The sequence below is a fragment of the Embiotoca jacksoni genome, unplaced genomic scaffold, assembly GCF_022577435.1.
Source record: "Embiotoca jacksoni isolate LCO1_2020_lvr unplaced genomic scaffold, fEmbJac1.0.p SCAF_32, whole genome shotgun sequence".
Classification (NCBI taxonomy): Eukaryota; Metazoa; Chordata; class Actinopteri; family Embiotocidae; genus Embiotoca; species Embiotoca jacksoni.
The window spans coordinates 1,656,726-1,680,181 of NW_027185384.1; the positions used below are offsets into that span (position 1 = coordinate 1,656,726).

The window sequence follows — 23,456 nt, forward strand, 5'->3', positions numbered from 1 at the left end:
AACCTCTGTTCATTCAATTAGATGTTAATCTCCTTCAGTTGGGTTGTTTTTTAACGCCCCCTGTGTTGTTATTTTAATGCAGGGTTGTTGTTGTTGCTCTTAACACTCACTTGGGGGGTCCAGACCCTCATGTTTGGAGCCACTGAGCTAGATAATACACGTCCAGTTGATGTGTGCCTGAGCAGGACACTAAACCCCTTCCTCAAGTGCTATGAGCCCTGACCTTTGACCTCCATGTGTCAGGAGGAGCCCAGGAGATGGTTTTGCTTTTCAGTGATTAACGTTGAGCTGCAAGGCAAATTTAAAGTTCTCCTTGGGTCAGGAACTTGGAAGATGTGTTTGGTTTTGGCTCCATCCTGCCGCCTGCTGGTCAATCAGCACCATTACAGTCATTTAGCAACAAGACATGAACCCATGATCAGCCTCAGGAAGAGGACCTACTGTTCATTAGGGCCCGAGCACCGAGTATGACGTTTTTTTTCGGCCCAAAATTTTTTAAATACTTAATACTTTAGTATGTTGTCTAAAATATGAAGAAAAAGTCATGCCGTAGTGTTTCGTCCACAACGTTATACTATAGTATAACTTTTTGTTCCTCCCAAAAAAAAAATCCCCAAACCATCATCACATTTTGGACGACATGGTATTGTATGACTTTTTTCATATTTTAGATGACATGCTATAGTATTACTTTATCATATTATAAGCGACATGCTATAGTATGACTTTTTTTTATGATATTTTATGCTATATTAGTGACTTTTACGTAACGTAACATTTCATTTAGCTGACGCTTTTATACAAAGCGACTTACAATAAATGCATTTCAACCATGAGGGTACACAACCCAGAACAACAAGAATCAAGAAAATACAATTTCTTCAAGAAAGCCAAACTACAAAGTGCCATCAGTAAGTGCCATTTTAAGCGCTACTAGTAGAACTACTATTCAAGGTCAAATCCGAAGAGGTGTGTTTTTAGTTTGCAGTGGAAGATGTACAGACTTCCCGCTGTCCTGATATCAGTGGGGAGCTCGTTCCACCATTTAGGAGCCAGGACAGCAAACAGTCGTGATTTTGTAGAGTGTTTAGCTCGCAGTGAGGGAGCGACAAGCCGATTGGTAGAAGCAGAGCAGAGGGAGCGGGATGGGGTGTAAGGTTGGACCATGTCCTGGATGTAGACTGGACCCGATCTGTTCGTAGCGTGTTTGCGTTACTTTTCTTTACTTTTCGTTACTCGTACCAATGTTTTGTTACTTTGTTGCTACGTTGACATTTTTCATACCTTCACGTTCTACGTCGAGCTGGTTGATCACATGAACCTAAAGTCGGGTCACAATAACCTGAACATGTAGTTGATGATATATTGAGACATTCGTTCGACTTTGTCAATGGGCGTCGCCGTGACGATGCGGCAAAGTTGGATGTCTCGCCGTGACACAGGAGGTTGATGTTTGCTTGAAACCTCACGAAACGTGTCACATAGCGCTTGGTGAGACAATACATCTGATGTGTTTTGCGAGTGGGCGTGGCCAAACGGCTCGCCAGCGCCCCCTGCTGGAGACAGGAAACGAGGCAAAAATAGCACCTTTTAAGCGCACGTCGGGGAGGCGGTGCGCGGGAGTGCGAGGGCCCGTACATCACTGCTTGCAGTTTTAATATTATAATTATGATTCAAAGGACAGGCCATCAGGTACATCAAATGGCAGATATTTTTAGTCACACCCCATGAAATGAGGATTTTATATAGTAATCAGTTAAATAAATTGTGGTGAGGCAGGTCAACTACAATATTAAGTTCAATAAAAGGTAGCTGTGTCCCTGCTCAATAAAATATGTAACTTTATTCTCACTGCACAAGAACAACAGTGAAACACTGAAAGACACCAACATGATAGATAATGATTATAACTCTGCGGTCAGACAAGCGTTCGCTCTAATAGCCTAAATCTACACCAATGGATTTTACACTTCTTGATTTTCATCGAGTGCCAGTAAATAAAGAAGAACAATGGAGTTAACTGTGCTGTGGTTTGCCTGCCGTTCCCACACCGGTGCCAACATGCACACAGCTATTGAACTGAGAAGGGGAAGGAAAGTGCTTCTTTGTTTGGAGAGATACAGCTGCAGCGTTGTCTGCCCTGCGAGACAACATACCTTCACAGGTAAACATGAACATGAAACTTTGTAACTTTCCTCATCACCTCCCATCCCTGTAAAAATCCACCACACCACATATTAAAGATTAATTTACATTTTTTTTTAGATAATAAAAGTGGACAATAAATAAATAGTGATGCAATGTCAGATCCATTATATCAGAATTTGTTTATATTCCTCATCCTTTAGTGTCCTAAAGTGTCCTTTAAATTAATAAAATATACAATGAATTTGTATGAAATAAAACAACTTTATTTATCCAATGAAAAGTAGAATTACACAAAAATAAACACAACAGAACAGAATAGAATAGAATTAAGCACAACAAAGTAGGACATAACAGAAAAGAATAAAACACAATAGTGTAGAAATAAGCAGAACAAAATAGGACAGCAAAATAGATTAGAAAAGTAGAAAACAATAGAGTAGAACACAGCTATATATAATGCACAATAGAACAGAGCATAATAGCATATGAAACAAAACGGGATAGAATAGAATAGAATAGAACAGAATAGTTATTTTTGAGAAAAGAAACGCTGCAGTCTTGCAGAAAAAAACGTATCCTATCTGGAAAACATGGTGGTATTATCATGGTAACGATGGCTTGACATTATTAATGGAACAATGAATTCTGAATTACACCAGTGAATAATAAAACAAAAACATCTGTCAGTGATCTGAATTTCAAGAGGGTCATCTAGCCAGACAACAACTAAGCACACAAGTTGTTCTACCAAAGAATTATTAAAGACAAATGAGGTTAATGTTTTGGAATGAGTGTTGCAGACTGGTCCTTAATTCAATAGAAATGTTGTGGAAGGACCTGAAACAAGCAATTCATGGAGGGGGAACCCACCAACATCCTGAAGTTTACCTGTTTTGTAGAAATTGACAAATAATCCTCCGAGCAGGACTGATCTAGTTACCGGAAACGTTTAGTTACAGTTATTGCTGCAAAAGAAGGTCACACCAGATTCTGAAAGCAAGGGTTCATATACTTTTGCCACTCGCAGATGACCATGCATAATGTTTTTATCTAATTTATTTAATTGGTTTCTCTTTTCTTCACAGACTTGGGGGAAAATCCGATGATGTTTTGGGTCATTTTCATGCAGAGACAGAAAAAAATCTAAAGCAAATCACAATATTTCAAACACCACTTTATTTCAATCTGTTGTTAGCAGCTAAAAATCCATTATAGATTTAATAGAATAGCATAAATAAAAAAATAAAAACAGCGTAAGATAGAATCGTGGGAATTTGAAAGTAGGTAAAACAAATATGTTTCCAGAAAAGCATCCCATGTTACTTCTTTGTTGAGTGCAGTGATTTCTTGAGACCAACTAAAGAGCACTTATTCATAAAGAAAGATGACCAGTGATCATATAACGCTAAAGAACATTAACACATACAGCAATGAAAAGCCAAAACACCAGCGTAATGGAGTCAACTCTTCATCCCACACAGTGCCAACACCGGCACACAGCTGTCAGGCTTCGGCTGCAACCCGACAGGTTGTGGTCTTTAATTTATGGAGCTTCACCCTGAATGGAAACCGGGAAAGAGGGAGTGGGAGAGAGGACGAGGTTTGTGGTTCTTTGTTTTTATCAGCGTGCTGCACAGGCAGGAAACACACACATGAACCACACACTGGCATGTATATTTGCATGCATGCACACAAAAACACACACACACACAAGGTAATTTACTGTGACAAGATGTTTTTCTTTCTTTGGAAAAACTAGAAAATATTTTTAAGAGTAAGAAATCACCCAGTGCAATGATATCAGTCCCGTCACGCCATCTGAGTGACACCGTTACCAGATAATGTGACTTTTAGTCATGTAATAATCTGTGCATCTTTGTTTCCATGATGTTTCCAGCTCAGCTCTCAGGCCATCACACTTTAACTGGGCTGAAAGGGGAACTTCAGAAACAAGTCGGTTGATATTTAAAACGGCACGCTCGAGATAAATGAACTTCTCAAAAAAAAGCCTGTGTTTATTTGAACAGGAGGGTTGGCTTTGTGGGGAAAGAAAAGCACACAGACTGACAGTGATCACCACATTATTAACCATTAACCTTTATAACCTTTACCAGACGCTTATTTAAATCAAGGAAAAGGCCAAAATAAAGATGTCTGTTTTTTTTTATGTTCATAAGTGTGGTAAACATATACAAAAAAAAAAAAAATCGAATTAAGTGAATCTTTCTTTTTGTGTAAATGTATCATCTTTTGTGCAGTGTATTTGCAGGATTTAAAAATAAAGCATTGTATTTCTTGAGGAAGATATTCATTTGCAACATTTAAATATTTGTGGGGAAAAAAGATAAATGATATCAAAATTACACTAAAGTTAGAGTGTAACATAAATTAAACATTCATGTGTTTTACTGCCAGTGAAATCTGACAAATCTGCAATTAATTTATTCTAATATCCTCACATCTTATCACGTCTTATTATGCAAATGTTCATTTGTTTACATTATTGACAGAAGGCAAAGACCACAATGGAGAATTCCCTGCACATCTACGTGGTCAAATAAGAATTTTAAGTAAAGTGCATAACTGTACAACCCATAACAGAGATGTGTATATTCGATACATATCTCACCCAGTATGCAAATTCTCAGGTCAGGGAGAGAATTGGTGGTATTCCTGGGTCTTGTGTGAAATAAAAGAGGTTTTTGTTCGAAGATTGTGATCTCCATAATGAGAGAGTGAGACAGAGAGAGAGAGAGAGAGAGAGAGAGAGAGAGAGAGAGTATGATGCTCCTAAATCTATCTGATCTGTGCTTCCAAAAAAGAAGAAGTGTACTAACACATTAACACATTTAGATTGACCGGCCTCTCCGCCTATTCGTGTGGCCGAATGGCGAACAGGTATTGGAGGTCTGCAACATATATAAACCTGTCCGAACTGTACACCTGTGATAGTGTAGCAGCGTTCACCTGTTAAGACAGAAATGACCTCACCTGAGAGAAACACTCAGACATACAAGATGGTGAGTTGTCAGGTTTCTTGACAGCTATTTTATTTTATTATTTCATTTTATGCTCAAGATTTTTCAATTATTTAACATAAAATTAACCTGTAAAATTTACAATATTGTAAATTTTTTTAGTGTGAAATGATTTCTTTGTTAATGTCTCTTCCAGATGTCCTTGGACAACGACATCAACCAGCACTTTCAGGATGCAATCGATGTGATTCATCAACATTCAAATAATTCATATTACGATTCAGGTAAATACTAAATTTCTGTTGCATTTGTTTTGTTCTATTTTGTTATTTATTTGTATCTTTAAAATCCAAGTTTTCTTTTCTACTAATGTTTTAAAAAGACATTTTAAGTGATTGATTGTTTTTACGGTTGATTTGTACAGTATATTACTGGATGTGTTCATGTTTGGATTTGTAACCTTTTTTTTCTTTTCAGATTACACATATTATGAGGCTCTCGGTAGCCAGCAGTCGTCTCTACAGTGTCAGATCTCCTGCTGCTTCGTCAAACATCAGTCTGATGTCCCGGCACCTGTGTATGACTGGAATGACACAAATGTAAGTCGTGTAGTGTATCTGAAAAACAAAAGAAAGATACAAGAAGGAGATTTTACTTGAACTATTTCTCTTCCAGCCGCAGTCTTGGTCTCACACCATCCCTGATGTCTCCTTGAGTCACTCCGTGCAGAATGAATCCCCACATTTCTACTCCATTTTACCACCACAGAGGAACAGCAAAGGTGATCACATTCAGATTTTCAGAAACAAATAAGCAGGTTTCACATTTTTTGTTCGATCCGCAGCAAAACAAGACTAATCTCCATCTCCTCAGGGCGTAAGAAGCTCAGACTCTATGAATACCTCCATGAAGCCCTGAATGACCCCAACATGGGTGACTCAATCCAGTGGACGGACAGCGGCAGCGGCACCTTCCACTTTGTGTCCAAGAACAAGGAGAAGCTGGCTGAGTGCTGGGGCCAGCGCAAGGGCAACCGCAAGACCATGACCTATCAGAAGATGGCGAGAGCTCTGAGAAACTACAGCCGCACCGGTGAGATCATTAAAGTGCGCCGCAAACTCACCTACCAGTTCAACCCAGACATCCTGCACAGGCTCGGCCCCGGACAGGTGTCCGTCCACCTGCCCTGCCATGCTGCGCAGGAGGAGATTCACACCCAGGAGCAGAACCCCGCTGAGCAGACCTACTGCGGCTCGGCGGCGGACTGGCACAGCTGGTACGGACACTACCAGCTGCAGGAGGACTACGACCTGGCCTCCAGCTTCACCTCACACACCGCAACCACTCTCTGAGCCGAGTTTTCTCACAGGAGGGAAAGATTTTCAAAGACTCTCATATTCAGTCCCCCGCATGTTATTATGTTGTACTGTTAATTCATTAACAGTCTTCAGACATAGATGATTCCCATTATTTAATTATTGTAAATGTTTTTTTTATACATGAATGAAGAGAATGCTTAAATTTAAATAAAAACTTTCTGAATCTAACATTTTTTTTTTATTAATGATCAATTTAATCTGACAGAGAAATATTCATCATAATTTTTTTTTTTTTTAACTGTTTCCAGCAGTTTGTAAATGTTTAAACATGTAAGTTTCTCCTTTCTAGTCAGCTCGCCTGAATTATATAAAGCACAAATCAAGACTAAAATTAAAGTTGGAGAACCAGGTCTAAGAGGAGGTCAGAGACTTCTCATAATTCAACAATTCCATCCCTTAAAAGTAAGAGTCTTTGTGAATTTATACTACAAACTGTAAAAAAGTGTCTGCACATATTATTTGAACTGTTTTGATACTATATGAAGGAGTTTCACTGTACTTTACCTGTAAATAATTTTGTACTTCAAAATATAGATGGAAAATTCTTCTAAATTTTCTTTGAAACTTCTAATTTCAATGATATCGTGGATATAACTGAAAAAATCATCAAGATTTGCAGCTTTTTTGTCAACAAAATAGGCTATTTAGATTTGTGTTATAGCTGGTGTTTATCTGTCTGTTTAATGTATATTGTAAAACATGCATTGTATCTCTAGCAAATTGACCTTTTTGGTAAAATGTTATACAATCTGAGAACAAGATGTTTCTGGTGGTTCTCAATTTTATTGTTTTATTGAAATGTATTTTAATCTATACCTTAATTTTGATTAAAGTTTAGAGCATTGATAATTATCATAATTTTACAACTATTTTATGTAAGTACAAGGCAAAAATACACAGTAGGATGTTCAAAGATGTTTCACTAGTGTAGGCAAACCATTTTGACAATATATCAGACAGCAGAAAAAGCAACAAGAAGTAATTGTGAATATATTTAATGTAATATTAATTCAAGTTGTCTATGGGTCCATTTAGTAATAAGCATTTTTTAAATGACTTGTAAATTTGAATACAAAAATAAATAAAAGTATTAAACAAAAACGGTATACTTATTGTGTATATATTTGTTGTGTATCAATTTATGTTTATTTATCATATTATAATTTCTTTGTTTGTTGTTAAAATAAAAAAAAGTCTGTATGTTCTCAGTATTTCTTGTTTCTATGACCTGAAAATATAGTTTCTGCCACATCTTTTATTGTTCGTCAAAAAAGGACACACTGGTATTGTCATACAAAAGTGTAAAGTCTGTGCTGAAAGATTTGGCACTGTCTCCACCGTAGTGAAATATTACAACAGAAACGCAAAATCTGAAATTAAGACACATCCTGAGAGGAAAAATATGTCAGCAAGTGTGTTTTTCCTGAAAAGTGAGTATTGTGTAGGGGCTGTCTCCAGGCCAGGTCTTATCTGGTTCAGCGGGGAGGATGTGGTCAGTGCGGCGAAGCTTTATTGATGGGTTGACTGGTGCTGGTGCTGGTGTGCTGTGGTCATTGTTCCTGTGAGCCCGGGGTAGAAAATGGCCCGCTCCTCTGGGGGGTATAATAAAGAGTACCGGTACTTAAGCGTCTCAAAGTCAGTTGTGTGAAATTCTCCCAAACTGCAAGGACTGCACTGCATTAGAATCAGCCTCATCAGTGATGGTAAAGAGCTTAGATTTTCCTACAATATCTCTTCAAGGCAAAAACTTGAAAATGATATATTTAAGGGCTGTTTTTAAAAAAAAAAAATATTTATCTTTTAATAGATTTCTTTGCAGGAGACTCAGTCTGATTTGGAGGTGATTCTAGAGTTCCTGGAGGAGTACTACAGACAAAACACTGCAGAACATGGTAAGAAAAAAGGCTGGAGAGCTTAATTATGACTCAGTTTGAGTGCAGTCTTTGAGAAAGTTGTTTTTTGGTGTAGGGAACAAGGTGTCCTGGACTGCAGGTGAGCCCGTGAATGAAAGAAGCACGCCTGTGGGTGAAACATGCGAGCAACGCTGGACATGCTATGAGCCACCTGTAAGCATGTTGTAATGCTTTTTTCTTTCCATATGCTGAAAAACATGCACCTACTGTTTAACCTGTCTAAGTTTTAAGGCTGTTAAACACTCTGAAATCTGACTTTCTGCAGTTGTTTTCTCCACCATTTTCCTTATCAAAGGACATCAAACCTGCACTTCAGCCCTTCCTGGCACAGGATGCCCAACCAGCCCTCTGCCAAAACACATCAGCAACACTGACTGGTCGTGGGTCACTGCTAAACGTTGAATCAACAAGACAATCGTCTAAACACGCAGCCAGATCAGCGGGGAGTGGTGAGTTCTCCTTTTTGTGGTCACCAGATACTGTTATTGTCCCAGTTGATATTAGCCTGAGGGAAACAATACCAAGAGAGTAAATGAGAGACCTTCCCTTTACGGTAAAAAAAAAAAAACAATGGAGCTGTGCATGGCTTAGCTCAATAGCTGCTTTTACATATCTATCAGATAACCGCAGTGTTTACACATTAAACCTCATTACTAAATGGCATCCAGTCACTGAAGAGATTTTCTGGGAACAGCTGCAATTGAGGAAATTATTAACTGTAAGCAGTGTTAACTGTTTTGGCACAGCTGCCAAGATATTCCCTCTTTTTAAATCCCCTTCACCATGCACGACACTTACAGTTTACTTCATGGCTGCAGGGAGAAAGGTGCGACTTTTCCACTTCCTGTTTGAGATGTTGGAAGACCCAAACATGACGCACTGCTTGTCCTGGGTGCCGGCAGCCGTGGGTGTTTTCCGCTTCTCCTCCAGGAATAAGGACCAGGTGGCAATGCTCTGGGGGCAGAGGAAGGGCAACAAGAGACCCATGACGTACCAGAAGATGGCCCGGGCGCTCAGGAACTACGCCCGGTCAGGAGAGATCTTCAAGGTGAAGAAGAAGCTCACCTACCAGTTCAGCAGCGACACCCTAATGTCCCTGCAGAAGTGTCATCAAGGAGAGTCGTGATGTGGACTAAATATCATGTAGCTCATATCATCTACATATGTACTTTTTTTCTTCTGTTTTTAATTTTGAGAAGACTTAACTTTCATTTAAAATATTTACCCTGTATGGGTGGGACAAATTGTGTTGTATTATTACAGCCTGTGGTGTAAATATTAAAAAAAAGAAATAAAAAGCAAACATATTTTACTGTTATTATTTTGTTTTTGTAACACATTTACTCTTGTTTTTGCTCCAGGACATTATTTTATGATGAAACAAGGATTAAATGAGGGAACTGTCAGCCAAACTCCCTTAAGTTTTTGACTTTAGATTTTTAATACATTTACATTTATACATTTAGTCATGTGAAATATTTAGCTCAGATATTTTACTTGAGTATTTCCATTTTCTGCAGCCTTGTGCAACAACTACACATTATTTCAGAGAGAGACATTGTACTTTCATGACTGAATTTATTGATTTAGCATGGCAAACATATGATTAACTTAACTGTATGATGACAAAATATGATACATTGTTATTGATTAAAGGCCGCAGCACACTTGCAAAGGTGTTTTTGACTTAATGTGGCTAATCAGACCTGCTCAGGTTGAAGGTGATTCAAATTCATATTTTAATTAGAATACAACAGATGCAATAAATCAACCAGTAAGATGAGAGAAATGTAAAGTAAGTCCAGGTAGTGTATCTATAACAAAGTGCTGAGAGGATGAACCTGAAGGTGTACAGGGTCTGTAAAGTGGCTGACTTTTATTTTGAAAAACATTTTCCAGAAAATGTTTACGCTTTTATTTATGCAGATACCGGATTTTTGATTGTGAATATTTTTTGAGTTAAGGCATGATTAATCTTTCACCCCAAGTCCCCAATTTCTCTTTATCTGTCAAAAATTGTTTTTGTAATTCTCAAAAGATAGATCAGTTTCCTAAGTGATCACACTTTTTAGTAAAAAAAAAAAAAAAAAAATCTTTCCTCTTGACAGTTGTGTATGAACATGTGTTTTTCTTCATGTAGTTTTTAAATGGCTGTTAGAAACCAGAGGGTGTCAGTGTCGTCCTTCTCAATGCCTCCAGCTTCTTTTACATTTCGGCTGTCCCAGGCGATACCAAATGGTTTTGTGCTCTTTGCAGCAGACCCACATGATACTTCCCTAAGCCCAGTATTTACTGCTGGAGCCCCGGTCCGGTTATAAATGGGCTAACTGAGCTACGGGTGTCTGTTACCAAGAAAGGCCATAAACTCATCTATGAAAACAGTGATTTAGGTTAGGTTAGGTTAGGTAGTTACTTTATTAATCCCCAAGGGGAAATTTTTTCGCTACAGCAGCATACAGGAAAGCAATAAAATAATAATAAAATAATAAAAAGCAATAAAATATTTATTATTTAAGGCCGGAGTGTGATCTTAATTAAAGGCTTCCCTGGTTTGGAGTGTGGGTTTAATTTTATAGTGACAGTGACTCATTTCAGAAATCTTCCTATGTGCTCCAACTGTCTGAGCAATGACGTTAAATTTCAGTCAGAAGGATATAAGCTGCATTCCTGCTCACAGACGATGTCCACCGCCCAAAAATAGAGCCGTGCCTTGCCTTGACTGTCCTGTTCGGTTGTCTGAGGAATTAATGGTGGCTGTTTTAGGTGCACTTCCATAAGGAGATCATCAACGTGCTCAAGTGGTTGTGATATTCACTAGAGGCATGGGCATGTGAAGAAGTTTCAGTGCTCTGGTTAAAAAAGCACTGGGCTCCTTGTTGCTCATAAATCCAGCAGCTTTCTGCATCTTTGTTTAATCTTCACGACCTTATAAAAGAATACACCTGATTTATCGCTTAAATTGGACGTGCTAAAAAGATTAATTAAGGACCAAAGCAGACACTTCAATTAGATAATTCAGAGTGAAACCCTCTTTTCATGTCAGATACACATGTCAAATGTCAAGGTTTACAATAGCTTTCTAAGTATAGGCCATATAACCATCACCCAGGCATCTCCCAAGTATTTGTTTGCCAGGTCGGAAAGCCTGCTGTTCTTGGACAGCATACCACCCGGATTAAACTGATATGTGGAAGCTGGCACAGACTCCCGGCTTGTTATCTAAAACTTCTTTTATATTAATTCTCTGAATGTGTTGTATATCATGTAAGCATAACAGTATTGTCGGAGAGAATTACATCAGTCTTGACCTGCGGCAATGATGACATCTTTTCCTTTTTTATCCCACCTCCTGATTTCACCAACCGAGGGAGCAATCTGAAAGTAATAATGACAAACTTAACTCCAAAGGGCAAAGTAAATAATTTCACAAAGAATACGCAGCCACAATGATGTTGACATTTTGTGACATTTGTCTAAAATCAGGATTTTGGAAATGTGACTCAAGCAATAAGCTGTATAGTTATAGTATTTCTTTGATTACAACAAGCGTGGGCATTGTAGTTTATTTTGAGTCGATCCTACATACATCATTGTGCAGCTTTAAATACTTGGTTACACACAATATCCGTGGCTGAAAATAGTAACCAACAAATACAGCATTTACTTCAGGATGGTATTTATTTGTTGAAAAAAAAAAAATTAACTTCATGTTGAGGTTCTGTATATTCTGGATACCAATGAGCTTGGTGTGCATTGAGACAAAAAAAATTGTTTTACCTTCAGTTTGAGCAGATCTTAGTATTTAAAGGCTCATCAGATGAAAAAAAAAAAAAAACATTTCCTAATAATTTAAGACAGAATTTGACAATGTAGTTATTACATTGTAGTTATTACATTGTTTACCCCATTGTTCTACTGTTTACCCCAACCAACAGTAGAACTTCAGCATTCAAAAACAAAGCAGCCCACTCAGACTGTGTGCTTACATGCTTATGAATATTAAAGTATAAACTTCCCATGTACTTCTTGTTGATGGCAGAGCAGCCAGTGGCCAGTGATGCTATAGGTGTAGAATGGAGCTGTACTGTCGATTACAGAGAGGAGGAGCATGTCACCTCCCTATAAAAGGCCTAAAAGCCAGTCCCTCTTGGATCTCTCACTGGTCCTCCTCTTGTCCCTCACTGAGATTTCCAAACTGTATCCCTGTGCTCTCATCTCCCATCACTCCGGTGCGAGGGCTCCCAGAGGTTGTGTTTTTTTGTTCCTGCTACTGTCCTATCATCATCATCATCATCATCATCATCTTTCTGTCCCTCCTGGACCCAGAGGACTCCCACACCTTACAGTCACACTGTTCTGAAGCTATCTACCTGCACCCTTTGACTCCTTGACAGTTTTCTTGGGACGCGGCTCAAGATGCCAGAGCCCACAAAGAAAGGTAGGAGTCTTGATTGGCGACATCAAAGCACGCAACAGTGTTATAAACATGGCATGAGGTCCAAACAACACTTGCAGCACTGCATGTTTTAGTTTATACTGTAAAATAATCTGTTTGTACAAAGTGTGTTACTTTTGATATGTTCGCCTGTGTATTGTCTTTGATTGAGGGGAGCAGAGTCTGTTCCTCACAGCAGGGGAGCTCCATCACTTTACGGCTCACCTGCCAGCTCATTCGTAGGAATCCTCAAAGTGACTTTGACTGTGGTATTGTATTACTGATGCAAAACATGTTTCTACCATCCATGGTGCAAGGGAAGATTTGAGGTTTAGTTGATGGTATTGTTGCTGGGGGAGGGTTGGCATGTTGGATTGTTCTGGACTGATCCGACTAGAGGGGGACGTGATGAAGTGCAGCGGAGTAATGTTGATGAGTTGGGCACGAGAAAACTCCCAGTGAAGGATGATGCAATGTGGATGAGCAGAGCGAGGGTTGAGCCCTGTGAGGACAAATAAAAACTTGATTGTAAATTTCTTCTTGATGACTAAAAGGAGCCGAGCAGAGACGGCCAATTTGGACCCCTCAGACCCACCCCTATCCTGCCCATAATATAAGTCCATATCAACCACTCACAGAATCTTAACCCGTCCCCTGTCCCACCCTCAAATTGGACCCTATATTCCACCCCATAACTCATCTGTACCATCATGTCCATCAACATTCCCCTTTAATCCGCTTGTGTCTGTCATTACAGTATGGTATTACTCCCTCCCTCCCCATTACCTCAGCTCTTTGGGGGTCTGCAGTCGACCCAGACATGCCCATGTAGAGGAAATGGAACATTTCGTTTAGGGCTTTGGAAGACTTCCTGGCGAGAGCCGATACCAGTTTTTAATAAACCCATCATGCTCGAGAGAACTGTTGGTCTGCTCCTGACACATCCATTGTCTAATACATGTCTGAAAAGAGAGAAGACCCCTCTTCATGAAGATTTCAATCTTCCATTAAAGGTTTTTTTAGATGTTCTTCTTTGGCTTTGAAGATAGAGGACGCCATACATAAAGCCCCTTAAAGCAAATTCTCATGACTTGTTGTCTAGTGGGCTAATATATTGGCTTGGGATCAATAAAAATCCATCCGCAAGCTCCAAAACTCAATTCATAAAGGTACAAATTCTAGCTTCCATTTTTGGGTAATTTGTGGTTAAGAAAGTAGAGTGTATAAAGTGATATAGCTGTCAGTACCCGCAAGAGTCAAGCACAGGTGCCCCCGCATGGTCCATCCACTGCCATAAACATAATCCCTGATCCCCTCAGAGACAAAGCTGCGGCAAAATATAGGCAGCAGATTCCAGTCTGCTCCAAACACTCCCCATAAATAGCTGCCCAGTCCAGAGCAGCAGATAAATAAGGGTGGAAAAGTATTGTTCTTTAAATGAGCCTGAACAGCTGAAGAGGAGGAGGCCAGCGCTGTTGTTTTAGACACCCCACTCTAAAGCCTTTAAAAAGTCCTAAGCAGAGATGACAGACTGACTGAGTTGTCCGCAAATCTCTTGGGACCGGGATTCTTGTCCCTGGAATAGTTCAGAATGAGCGCACTTTTAATCCCCATCCCTTGTTCCCTGTCATCTTCCTCCACTGACGCCCCCCCCACACCGAAACAGACATACTCCCCGCCAGACTCCGCTCGGGAAGGATCACTCGGAGGAGGTCAGGCACTTCCCCATTAAACCTCTAACCTGATCCCCAGCGCTGTACTCAAGGTGACGAAGGTTTGAGTTTCAGCGGTAGTGAAGCCCAATGTCTTCACCTCCTGGTATTTACTGTCACTGCGGTCTATCACTCTCCTCGGGCTCTGTCCACCGACACCATTGCTTTGTGTTACAGAACACCACCTCATAAATCAAACCCATGATAAAATACAGGGGGAAGACCTGTCGGCAGCTAATTTCCATCTGAGTCCAGACTCTTAAAGTTGTTGTCAAACCAGACTTACAAGAATCGAGGATTTAAAGTGAAAGGAAAAACTAAAGTGCATGAAAACAGTTTCATTACTGTCAGCTCACAATTATTGAAGTAATAAAGGTCTATATTAGGAAAAAAGAAGCTGCTGGCAGATTGGCTCACATCAGAGCCTGTATGAACCCTTCTGTCTGCACGCCAGCGGGGGACAACAGCTGAAAATACCTGCAGCCCTGTCAGCTGCACCGGGAGTCCTCAGAGGTAAAACAAAACCTTTCTCCACCCTCCTTATGTCAATGGTGATGAGACAGAGAACGAGCAGGGCTCATTCTTGGGTACATGATGTGACCCTGCAGGATTGTGGTCCAGTCGCCAGCGACACATTGTTCTGAAGTGAGGTGGGACTGCGGCTAATTTTGACGAGGAATGCGAACAGGGAATCATTACAAATGGAGGGATATCAGAGGCTAAGGAGCAAGGGAATTAAATATATCTTAAAAATGGTGGGCAGATGTACGTGGAATTAGGTCTGCAATATTCATAAACTGGCTTCAAACAAGTGGCAGTGGGAACTGAAAAACTGTATGAAGGGAAGGAAAGTTGCTCTAAAGTAAAAGTATTAAGAAAGACCGGCCCACTGATCTAAAATACAAATGACAACCTGTGACTACAACAATACCTGAAGTGTAGATTCTGATTGTACTTTGAATTACTTTGACTACATTCCAAAAGCAATTGTGTTTATACTTTTATATTTTCTCAGTGATGTAGAGCAACAATGGGAAGGCTTTCTTTGTCTCTTTACAGTAAAATTAAATCGCCAATGCGATTGCTGGGCTTATATTTTTTATTCTCTGTCATAAAGAGGGAATATCAAGGTGAACAGAAGGCCAATGACAGAAGTTGCGTCACTGAAAAAGAGAGAGGATTACTAAGCCTTTCCTTTTCCTGTTTAATGTTATTTTCATTATCAAGAACAGTTCTACTGGCCTCAACATTTTTGCATTTTTGCAGCAGCTATGTATGTTAGAGGGTCCATCCCTACATATACATCTAACCTGTGCAAGGACAACAAAAGAACAGGCTGCTCCAGATGTTTCATGACAGGTCTTAAGCCACCACGAGCACTAGACAACCTCTGATGTCTCCATGCTCCACTGACCCACAAATAACAATAGAGGTTAATTTTTTTTAACCCGATCATGCAATGCAAAGGGAAGTATGGATGCTTTGATCTGCGGAGACCGCGCATCGAGTCCTGTTACAAGTCTTGACAAGGCAGAGGGCAAACAGATGGTGTGTCATGGAGGCCTCCTTTGTAATCAGTTAAGTCTATGTGGTGTCTAAGCATGATAAGCAAGTCACCCAGCACAAAGATAATACGGCTTCGGGTGAATGGCTATCAATAAAATGGGGTCATTGTGTTCAAACAGACAAAAGAATTTACTGATTGCATTAAAGAAACTACAGAAGAAATCTTACTGTCATGTTTGATAGTCGTGTGTTTTGTTTTTCCTCCTGCAGATGAGACGTCAAATGGCCAACCAGAAGGTGAGTTCACATCTAATCTCCGTCACCTCACAATCGTGCAGATTAGATTTGTGAAAGACAAACAATCATCAAAATGGTTCTTAAAAAAGGGTAGTTGCACAAGTGAAGGAAGGACCAACTCATGCATTTCGAGTAGAGAACAGCTCTATTGAACGCACCAACCCTTGTTTGCACTGAGACTTACAAGACATAGGGCAAAACTGAACTCGTCTTCACATGTAACATGGCGATCGCAGCCCTGAACTCAGCGCGAATGTGCAAACACAGACGCATAGGAGTGTAAATGTGGAGCCAATAGTCGGCAGTATGGATGTGCTGCTGTTGTGATCTGTGGCGACGACCGAGCTGTCTGACATTCCTCTCACCAGCCAGCTGATCCCTCTCTGTTGATTCAGCTGATGCTCTCGCTGTCCAATGTGAGGAACTTGCTGGCACGCAATTGGCTTTTTTGTCGGGCACTGTGGTTTGACCTTGGAGCTACAGCATCTTAAGGTCGGGGGGAGAGCTCAGCTTTTTAGGGTCTGACTAAAAATATTCCTGGGAAAACTTCAAATAAATAATTTCTTGCACTAGCTCATGATTTAGTGTTCAGCAAGTTATTTTTTATGTAATCAATTGCTAACTACTCAAAATCAAAAGTAATGAGTTACATTAACGGTTTAGTTTAATGTTTAGTTTTTAGTTTAACAGCATCTGTTGTCAGAAATTAAATATAATAGTTTTTGTTTAGTTTTTGTTAACAGAGGGAGAAAAAAAAAGTCCGCCATTTTGTACTGCCATGTTTTTACTGTAGCCCAGAAGGGACAAACCAAAGAGAGAGGGCCTTTCGAGTTTTGCAACCACTGTATCGAGGATCGAGGGGTATCTCGTTGGCTACAAACTGCATCCTCACCATTAGATGCCACTAAAGGTTCAACAATACCACATATTCACAGGTAGAAATAAAAAACACCAACAACCATCAGCCTTGGCAGCAACACCTAACCGCACTTCATTAGTCCCGTCCTCACTGTGAAGCTGCAGGTTCACAGAAGCTTTACCTGTGGCTAACATTGGCAATCCAGCTAAGAAGGCAAAATATGTTAATCAGATAAAGTTAGTGAAAGCCTCACTGCTTCCCCAAACCGCCATCAAACATTCAAAAGCCGAAGAACACAGCTTTACTGGTATTAATTATTTATTTGTCAAATGTAATTAGTAAACTTGTTACTGGAAAAAATAAAAAAAAAATAGAGGAAAGGACACAGGACAACAATAGAGTATTATATAACTAGTGGTAACTTGCATTTCAACCCATTTCAGTGCAACCCGTTTAGTTGCCAGTACATCTTATCTTGAAATGAGAGGCTCTAACACAGTTACTACTGAGGTGGACTGCACGATACTGCCTGAGAAAGCACGACACTTCCAGCTAGTATGTTTATTAATGTGTCTATTAATGTGCATTTAAACTATGGAGATCAATGATCTTCAATTTTAAAATATTAACATCACATTTTATACATTTTCAAACAGGTAATGTAGCCTTAAGACAGGTTATTCCTATATATGTCATGTATGTATCTGTAACTGTGAGAGTGCTCTGGAAAAATATGATTTATGGTGACAAAGTGTGCGTGCCTACTTGCAGGCAGGTGGGTGGATATAGATGTGTGTCTCCGTCTGATGTGTGAGTGTCTGAGAGGCTGAGAGTCATTGCAGATGCTGAAGCTTTGTGCTTATTAAAAGCAGCTCTTCCATCCACCACTGTATTTGTCACATGCTCAGAAAGTGTTGCCCCCGACAGTAACGGTGCCCCACCCCTACCTGAGATTTCCCTGGAGATTTCTCCACCCCCAGGTGGGTAACACTGGCGCTCCTCTTCACTGGCGCCAGAATGTGTCTCTCTTTTGCACATCACACTCACATCACGTGTTCGTTTGGTGTGTGCCATCACAAGTTTTTAATTCACTCTCAGAGACCTGAAACTGCACTTTTCTTGTGGAAGTATTATTTTTCAACACACCGTTATGTTCACACAAAAAGTTAATGAGGTTAGCTGCAGTTTAAGTAGGCCACCCCACTCACCGTGCACATATTCACAAGTCTCCACTGCTCGATATGCATGTTACTAACTCACGCCGTGGCTGTGTTTGTGAAACTGTACGACACAGTGAGTCATCAAACAGGAGGTACATGAAGGGATTATGGAAGTTGGGCTTTACTGACTCTATCGGCTCTCGTCAAAGACCAACTGTACAAATTTAAAGGTGCAAGCCATCAGATCTAACACCCGAGTTAGTAAATCCCTGCCTCCTTGATCACTGTATGGTATAGATATGCAATGACCCGATAGGTGCTCCGTTGGTGTATTTGAGTTAAACATGAGACATATCACACTGTGCAGTGGACAGAATTGATTGACTTTAAACAGCTGACTTTGGCTCTAATAATGTCATTTGTGTTTTAGTCTGTGAGTCCACCACCTTATCAGATACTCATCAGATGGATTGCAAATTTTAAAATTGGTACATACATTCATAGTGCCAAGAGGATGAATCCTATTGATTCTGGTTTCCATACCACCAACACAAGGTTGCTATTTATCTTTCTTAGCAGAATGGCTGAAGCTTTATTCGCTGGACTGCCATGAAATTCTGTATAAATATTTGTTACCCTCAAGATGAATTGCAGTAACTTTGGTGGAACTTGCCATCATCTTGTATTTTGTTTTATAATGACCAAATGCCACATGGTGGCAAATAGTAGTTTTAGCATGCTAAAAGGCTCAAATAAAATGGTGAACAGGGGAGACATTAAAGTTGATAAACATCAGCCTAACATGTTGAATTTACCTTCCTGACTCAAATGCCACTAGTTAGGATTGTATCTATCTGGTCATTTACTATCTATAACTTCCTCGATTGTGCAAGCATTGTCTTGTAAGGCTGCCAGTGTTTGGGCTCGATGCTTGCTGCTCCAGCCTGGCGCTTTGTCTGCTGTACAGAGGCAGTAGCAGAGGGAAAAGAGACCGTAGAAACTGATGGGAAGAACCCAGAGCCCACAGAGCCTGAGCCATTACAGGCTGTGGTGGCTCCGGAGCCGAGTACCGCCGAGAATGGCTCGAACCAACCACAGCCTGGTGGGGCTGGGGTGAAAGAGCAAGCAGAGTCCACTGACTCTGCTGTAAAGGAAGAGGCCCCTTGCTCTTCCCCACCACCCGGTAAGTATCCTCTTAAATTTCGAATCAATCCCATGTCTCTCTAAGTGAAGATGCATATTTCACCCCTCTAGCTCCTAAAGTCAAATGCTACTGAAACAAGTCCTGCAAGTAGTCATTTCAGTTGCACACTACAATCGCTCAGCGGCATGGCAACAACTGCCCTTTTTTTTTTTTTTAGCTTACATGAACCTAGATTTATTCTCAATAGAGGGCTAATAGATTTCCTTTACTTCTCTGCAAAGAATGCTATGGACTTCACTCAATCTGACTGATTGGAGCCATGCATTGATTTATCGTTTGCCTTTTGAAAGTCCTACCCTGGCTTTAATTGCATGCCGACTTAAAAATAATTAAAATGACATTCTTGCACTGGAAGACTTTATGGCGCATTGTCTCAGTTTTCAGATGTATAATAAGATATAGACTGTTTGAAGTATGAATTAGGTCCAGAGATTGGAAACTGAACGTGATGCAATTTGTTTGCCAGGTAAGTCATCAAACTCAATTTTTTTTTTAGCTATAATCTAAAAACATGAACATTTTGGCAGAACGACAAAAAAAAAAAAAAAAAACGAACACATTATAAACAGTGCTGGCCTTGTATCCATATTATTTGTATAGACACTTCAGCTGTAATGAATGATTTTGATCTTCACGGTCAAAAAGAAGAAAGAAGATAAAGCTCGGGTGAAACAACTGTCATTCTTTGAGGCGACGCAGAGTTTCCTTGGCTTGGTCATGAGCATTTCTTTGCAAACATGTGCTGCTTTAAGGCTGAATTTTATTTGATACACCTGTGTGTGTACGTGCACTGTAGTGCTACTGCTTCTGCTTTTGGTACGGCCGACTGAGACCCTTGCAGCAATGGCCGCAAAGCCTTGATTTTCCACGCAGCTGTGATCGCACACCATTTCATCTCTCATACATAGTTAGGGTTTTACAAGGCACAAGACAAATCACCAGTCAAAACTTTGGTCTGATTCTTTTTTTTCCAAGACCTGCATGTCGTGATCCATTCAAAATTTTGTCTCGCATGTGTTCGAGGGCCTTGACGGCCAGCCGAGTTTGTGTCTTGTTGGACTAGACCCGGAGCCTCTTGTCTATTTGTGAATGAACCCTTTATTGCAGATGATGATAATGCTGCAGACACTTCCCCATCCCCAACACCCCAAGCAGGTTGGTACTCATAACAGCCCTTATCCTACTACTTCCTAATTTCTTCTCTTAACCTCTTCTCCCTACTCTTTGAGAGATGGCTGTATTGAAGCAGTTGACTTAAATCAGGCTCAAAACAACGTACCGCCTCCAGAAATGTTGCCAAAGTTTTGAAATTTGCGTCAGCCACTGCTGTTGCAGAAACTTTAACATTGGTCGGTTTATTGCTCCTCTGCTGGCAGGAATCTAAGAACAACAAAATAAAATATTCCACTATTTTGGTTTCCTGATGCGTAAAGGGCTTTTCAGCTTTCTTTTGTTCTTGGCTAGTGTTTGCTTGTTTTGTTTAGTTATGAAATAAAAGCATTGGCAAATTACCTCAACAGTCCAAATGGTAAATATTTTTTGTTTGAATGTGTCCAATTTGTAAATATTCAAATGTATGTCTGTGCACTGACATACATGTAAAAAGTGTGTGAAATTCTACATGCAAAATGTCACAGTATTATTCTTACCGGCACATCAACCTTTATTTCCTTATCTTAAATAAAGATGGATGTGACAAAGATGTTTCACATGTGTACAGCATTATACATTCCAAACAAATACATGTATGCTAACTGTGTATATGCATATTAATACAAATGATTTTAAGTTTCTAAATTTTTTGGTTCCGTGTCCCAGAACAGTTTGATCGTCGTGCCGTGAGGTATTAAGTATCAACAAACTCCCACCTTCAGAATCAGTGAATTTTGTTGCTGTTGTGTAAAAGAACAGATCCTGATAACAAATAGCTAACGAAACTTCTGAAATTGTTCGTTCGCCAAGTTGTTTGTTAACATTTAGTATGTTGGTACTTTTGTACCTGGTTGGCTGAAAAGTTGAGGCGAGCAGCTGTGCGCTGCACTTTTTAAAGGTTGGGGAACTTAAAACGGATGTAGATTTGCCACAACAATTGGTTTGCTCTCATCCAAGCCCCCAGGAAAGGCTGGACCAAACCCGAGTTACAACTTCGATGTTCATCATGTAAGGACACACAATCTTTAGCAAGGAACGGCTGTAAAACTGATTTTTTTTTTTGAGTGTCACAAACCCAGCATAATTGGTGATGAAATCTGCTGGCTTCACTGAGTAAGACGTTAATGCACATAATCTTTAGGCCCAGAACTGCCAAAGCATGTAAGGCATCCAAAAGCCAATGCAGAAATGCCCTGAAGTGCAATACCACTGAGTGCCACTAAGGGCTGGCTCCAAAGAAAACTCTGGCGCCAATAGACTCCCATTCAAAAAGCATCAACTTCTCTCATTAAATACAAAGTCAGTATATTTCTACCACAAGTCTTTATGGTCTCATTAGCTAAATTCGGTCTTTCTGATCAGTGTTCTGGTGGTCCTTCTAAAAATAATTCCATAAATAAATAGATATTATACCTCAAAGAAAGGTACATTTTGGGGCATGCCGAGGGCAGTTTCCAGTGTAAGTGGAGGAGCCAAAGTCAGTTCTGGCTCCAAAATAACAAGATGGCGACAGCTTAAAATGCCAGACTCCATTTTTAAAAACAACAGTCAACAAACCAGTTTGTGACATCACAGTGGGTTGCAACTTGGGGGCATCTGGGTACCTTATGGAGCATGGAAAGTCTTTGGGTATAAGTGCCATCCTGTAATCCGGGATCAAGTTCCTTCATGTTCTCATCCTTCAAGCTTTAAGGATGAAGAAAATACGAGTTGTTTTGGCAAATTTACACGTGGCGAACTTCAGAATAGATGAGCCAAACATCCAGAAAGGAGTCAAATCAAAACTGTTGCAAACATAATATTCATCGAACCATCTAAACCATCCGATTAATTTCAATAATAACTGTGCTTTTTTCCACAGAGGACGTCAATTCAATCAAGAAACTCTCAGTTGAGCTGCCTCGTAAGATCCCTCTGTTAAATCCCAGTACCATTTTAGTTCCTTTGACCAAACTGGTAGCTTAGTCTAAATTAAAATGACCCACTGTCTGAACGTAGGAAACATACTGGAGACATGTTTATTTCTAAATATTTTGTGTGTTTGAAAATTAGCTTTTCAACAGAACAAATTAAAGATGTTCAAACTTTCCTTGCTAACATATTAATGTAGATATATCAATGCACTAAGCTTATTTTTTCCATTTTAATTTTAATGTCAGGCGAAATGATCAAATTTGATTGTTTTATGTACACATAAATTGCCATTTATGTGAATACATGTGGAATTCTGATCATAACAGTCTGATTTTTTTACTTTCAAACATCAATTAGTGTCCAAATACAGTTTGAAAGTAAAAAAAAAAAGAGCATCGCAAACATATTTTATTCAGACCTTTGATTCAGAATTCCTGAGGTCACTGCTTGCAACTCTTTTAACTGCTTGCTGGTTTCACATTTTGTGAGTGTGTGCTTGCTTCAGTGGACTTTACAGTACTATTTCTTACAATATGCTGTAAATTTCTCTCTGTCTTTGTTTAGATGATAGCATCCCTGTGACAGCCAAGGGGAGAAAAGACTCAGGTAATAAAATGGTAGTCCAAAACATAAGAAGACTATAAATGTTAATTTTTCCCATTCACTCCAAGAGGAATTTAGACCGGTATTATTTGTTTAAAGGCCTTGTGGAGCAACATGAAAAAGATTATTTTCTTGCTCCTGTCCTCTTCGCCTACAGAGGACATGATGGGGCTTTAAAAAAAACATAAATCTTTTT

General features: G+C 39.7%; 3 protein-coding genes across 9 annotated transcripts in view; all 3 read left to right on the plus strand.

Moving 5' to 3' along the window:
* The first annotated feature begins 5,139 nt into the window (after positions 1-5,139).
* spic (Spi-C transcription factor (Spi-1/PU.1 related)) lies at positions 5,140-7,542 on the plus strand. Its single transcript, XM_069164900.1, has 5 exons — positions 5,140-5,168; positions 5,323-5,410; positions 5,604-5,725; positions 5,802-5,907; positions 6,000-7,542. Exons 1-5 carry the CDS (start codon positions 5,166-5,168, stop codon positions 6,476-6,478), a joined length of 798 nt encoding a protein of 265 aa, XP_069021001.1. The 5' UTR covers positions 5,140-5,165; the 3' UTR covers positions 6,479-7,542.
* A 450-nt stretch (positions 7,543-7,992) lies between these two features.
* Positions 7,993-9,685, plus strand: spi2 (Spi-2 proto-oncogene). Its single transcript, XM_069164708.1, has 4 exons — positions 7,993-8,044; positions 8,474-8,571; positions 8,714-8,867; positions 9,237-9,685. The coding sequence occupies exons 1-4, from the start codon at positions 7,993-7,995 to the stop codon at positions 9,542-9,544; spliced, it is 612 nt and encodes a 203-aa protein (XP_069020809.1). The 3' UTR covers positions 9,545-9,685.
* Positions 9,686-12,579: 2,894 nt separating this feature from the next.
* mybpc1 (myosin binding protein C1) overlaps positions 12,580-23,456 on the plus strand; it is a 31,282-nt gene continuing 20,405 nt past the window's right edge. For 3 of the 7 annotated variants that reach the window (XM_069164768.1, XM_069164769.1, XM_069164773.1), the window contains exons 1-6: positions 12,580-12,856; positions 16,342-16,368; positions 18,136-18,207; positions 20,699-20,746; positions 22,605-22,646; positions 23,222-23,263. In XM_069164768.1, the coding sequence (XP_069020869.1) occupies positions 12,835-12,856; positions 16,342-16,368; positions 18,136-18,207; positions 20,699-20,746; positions 22,605-22,646; positions 23,222-23,263 (253 nt within the window). In that variant the 5' untranslated portion in view covers positions 12,580-12,834. The remainder of the gene's footprint in view (positions 12,857-16,341; positions 16,369-18,135; positions 18,208-20,698; positions 20,747-22,604; positions 22,647-23,221; positions 23,264-23,456) is intronic. The other 4 variants (XM_069164770.1, XM_069164771.1, XM_069164774.1 and 1 more) reach the window with 4 other exon arrangements.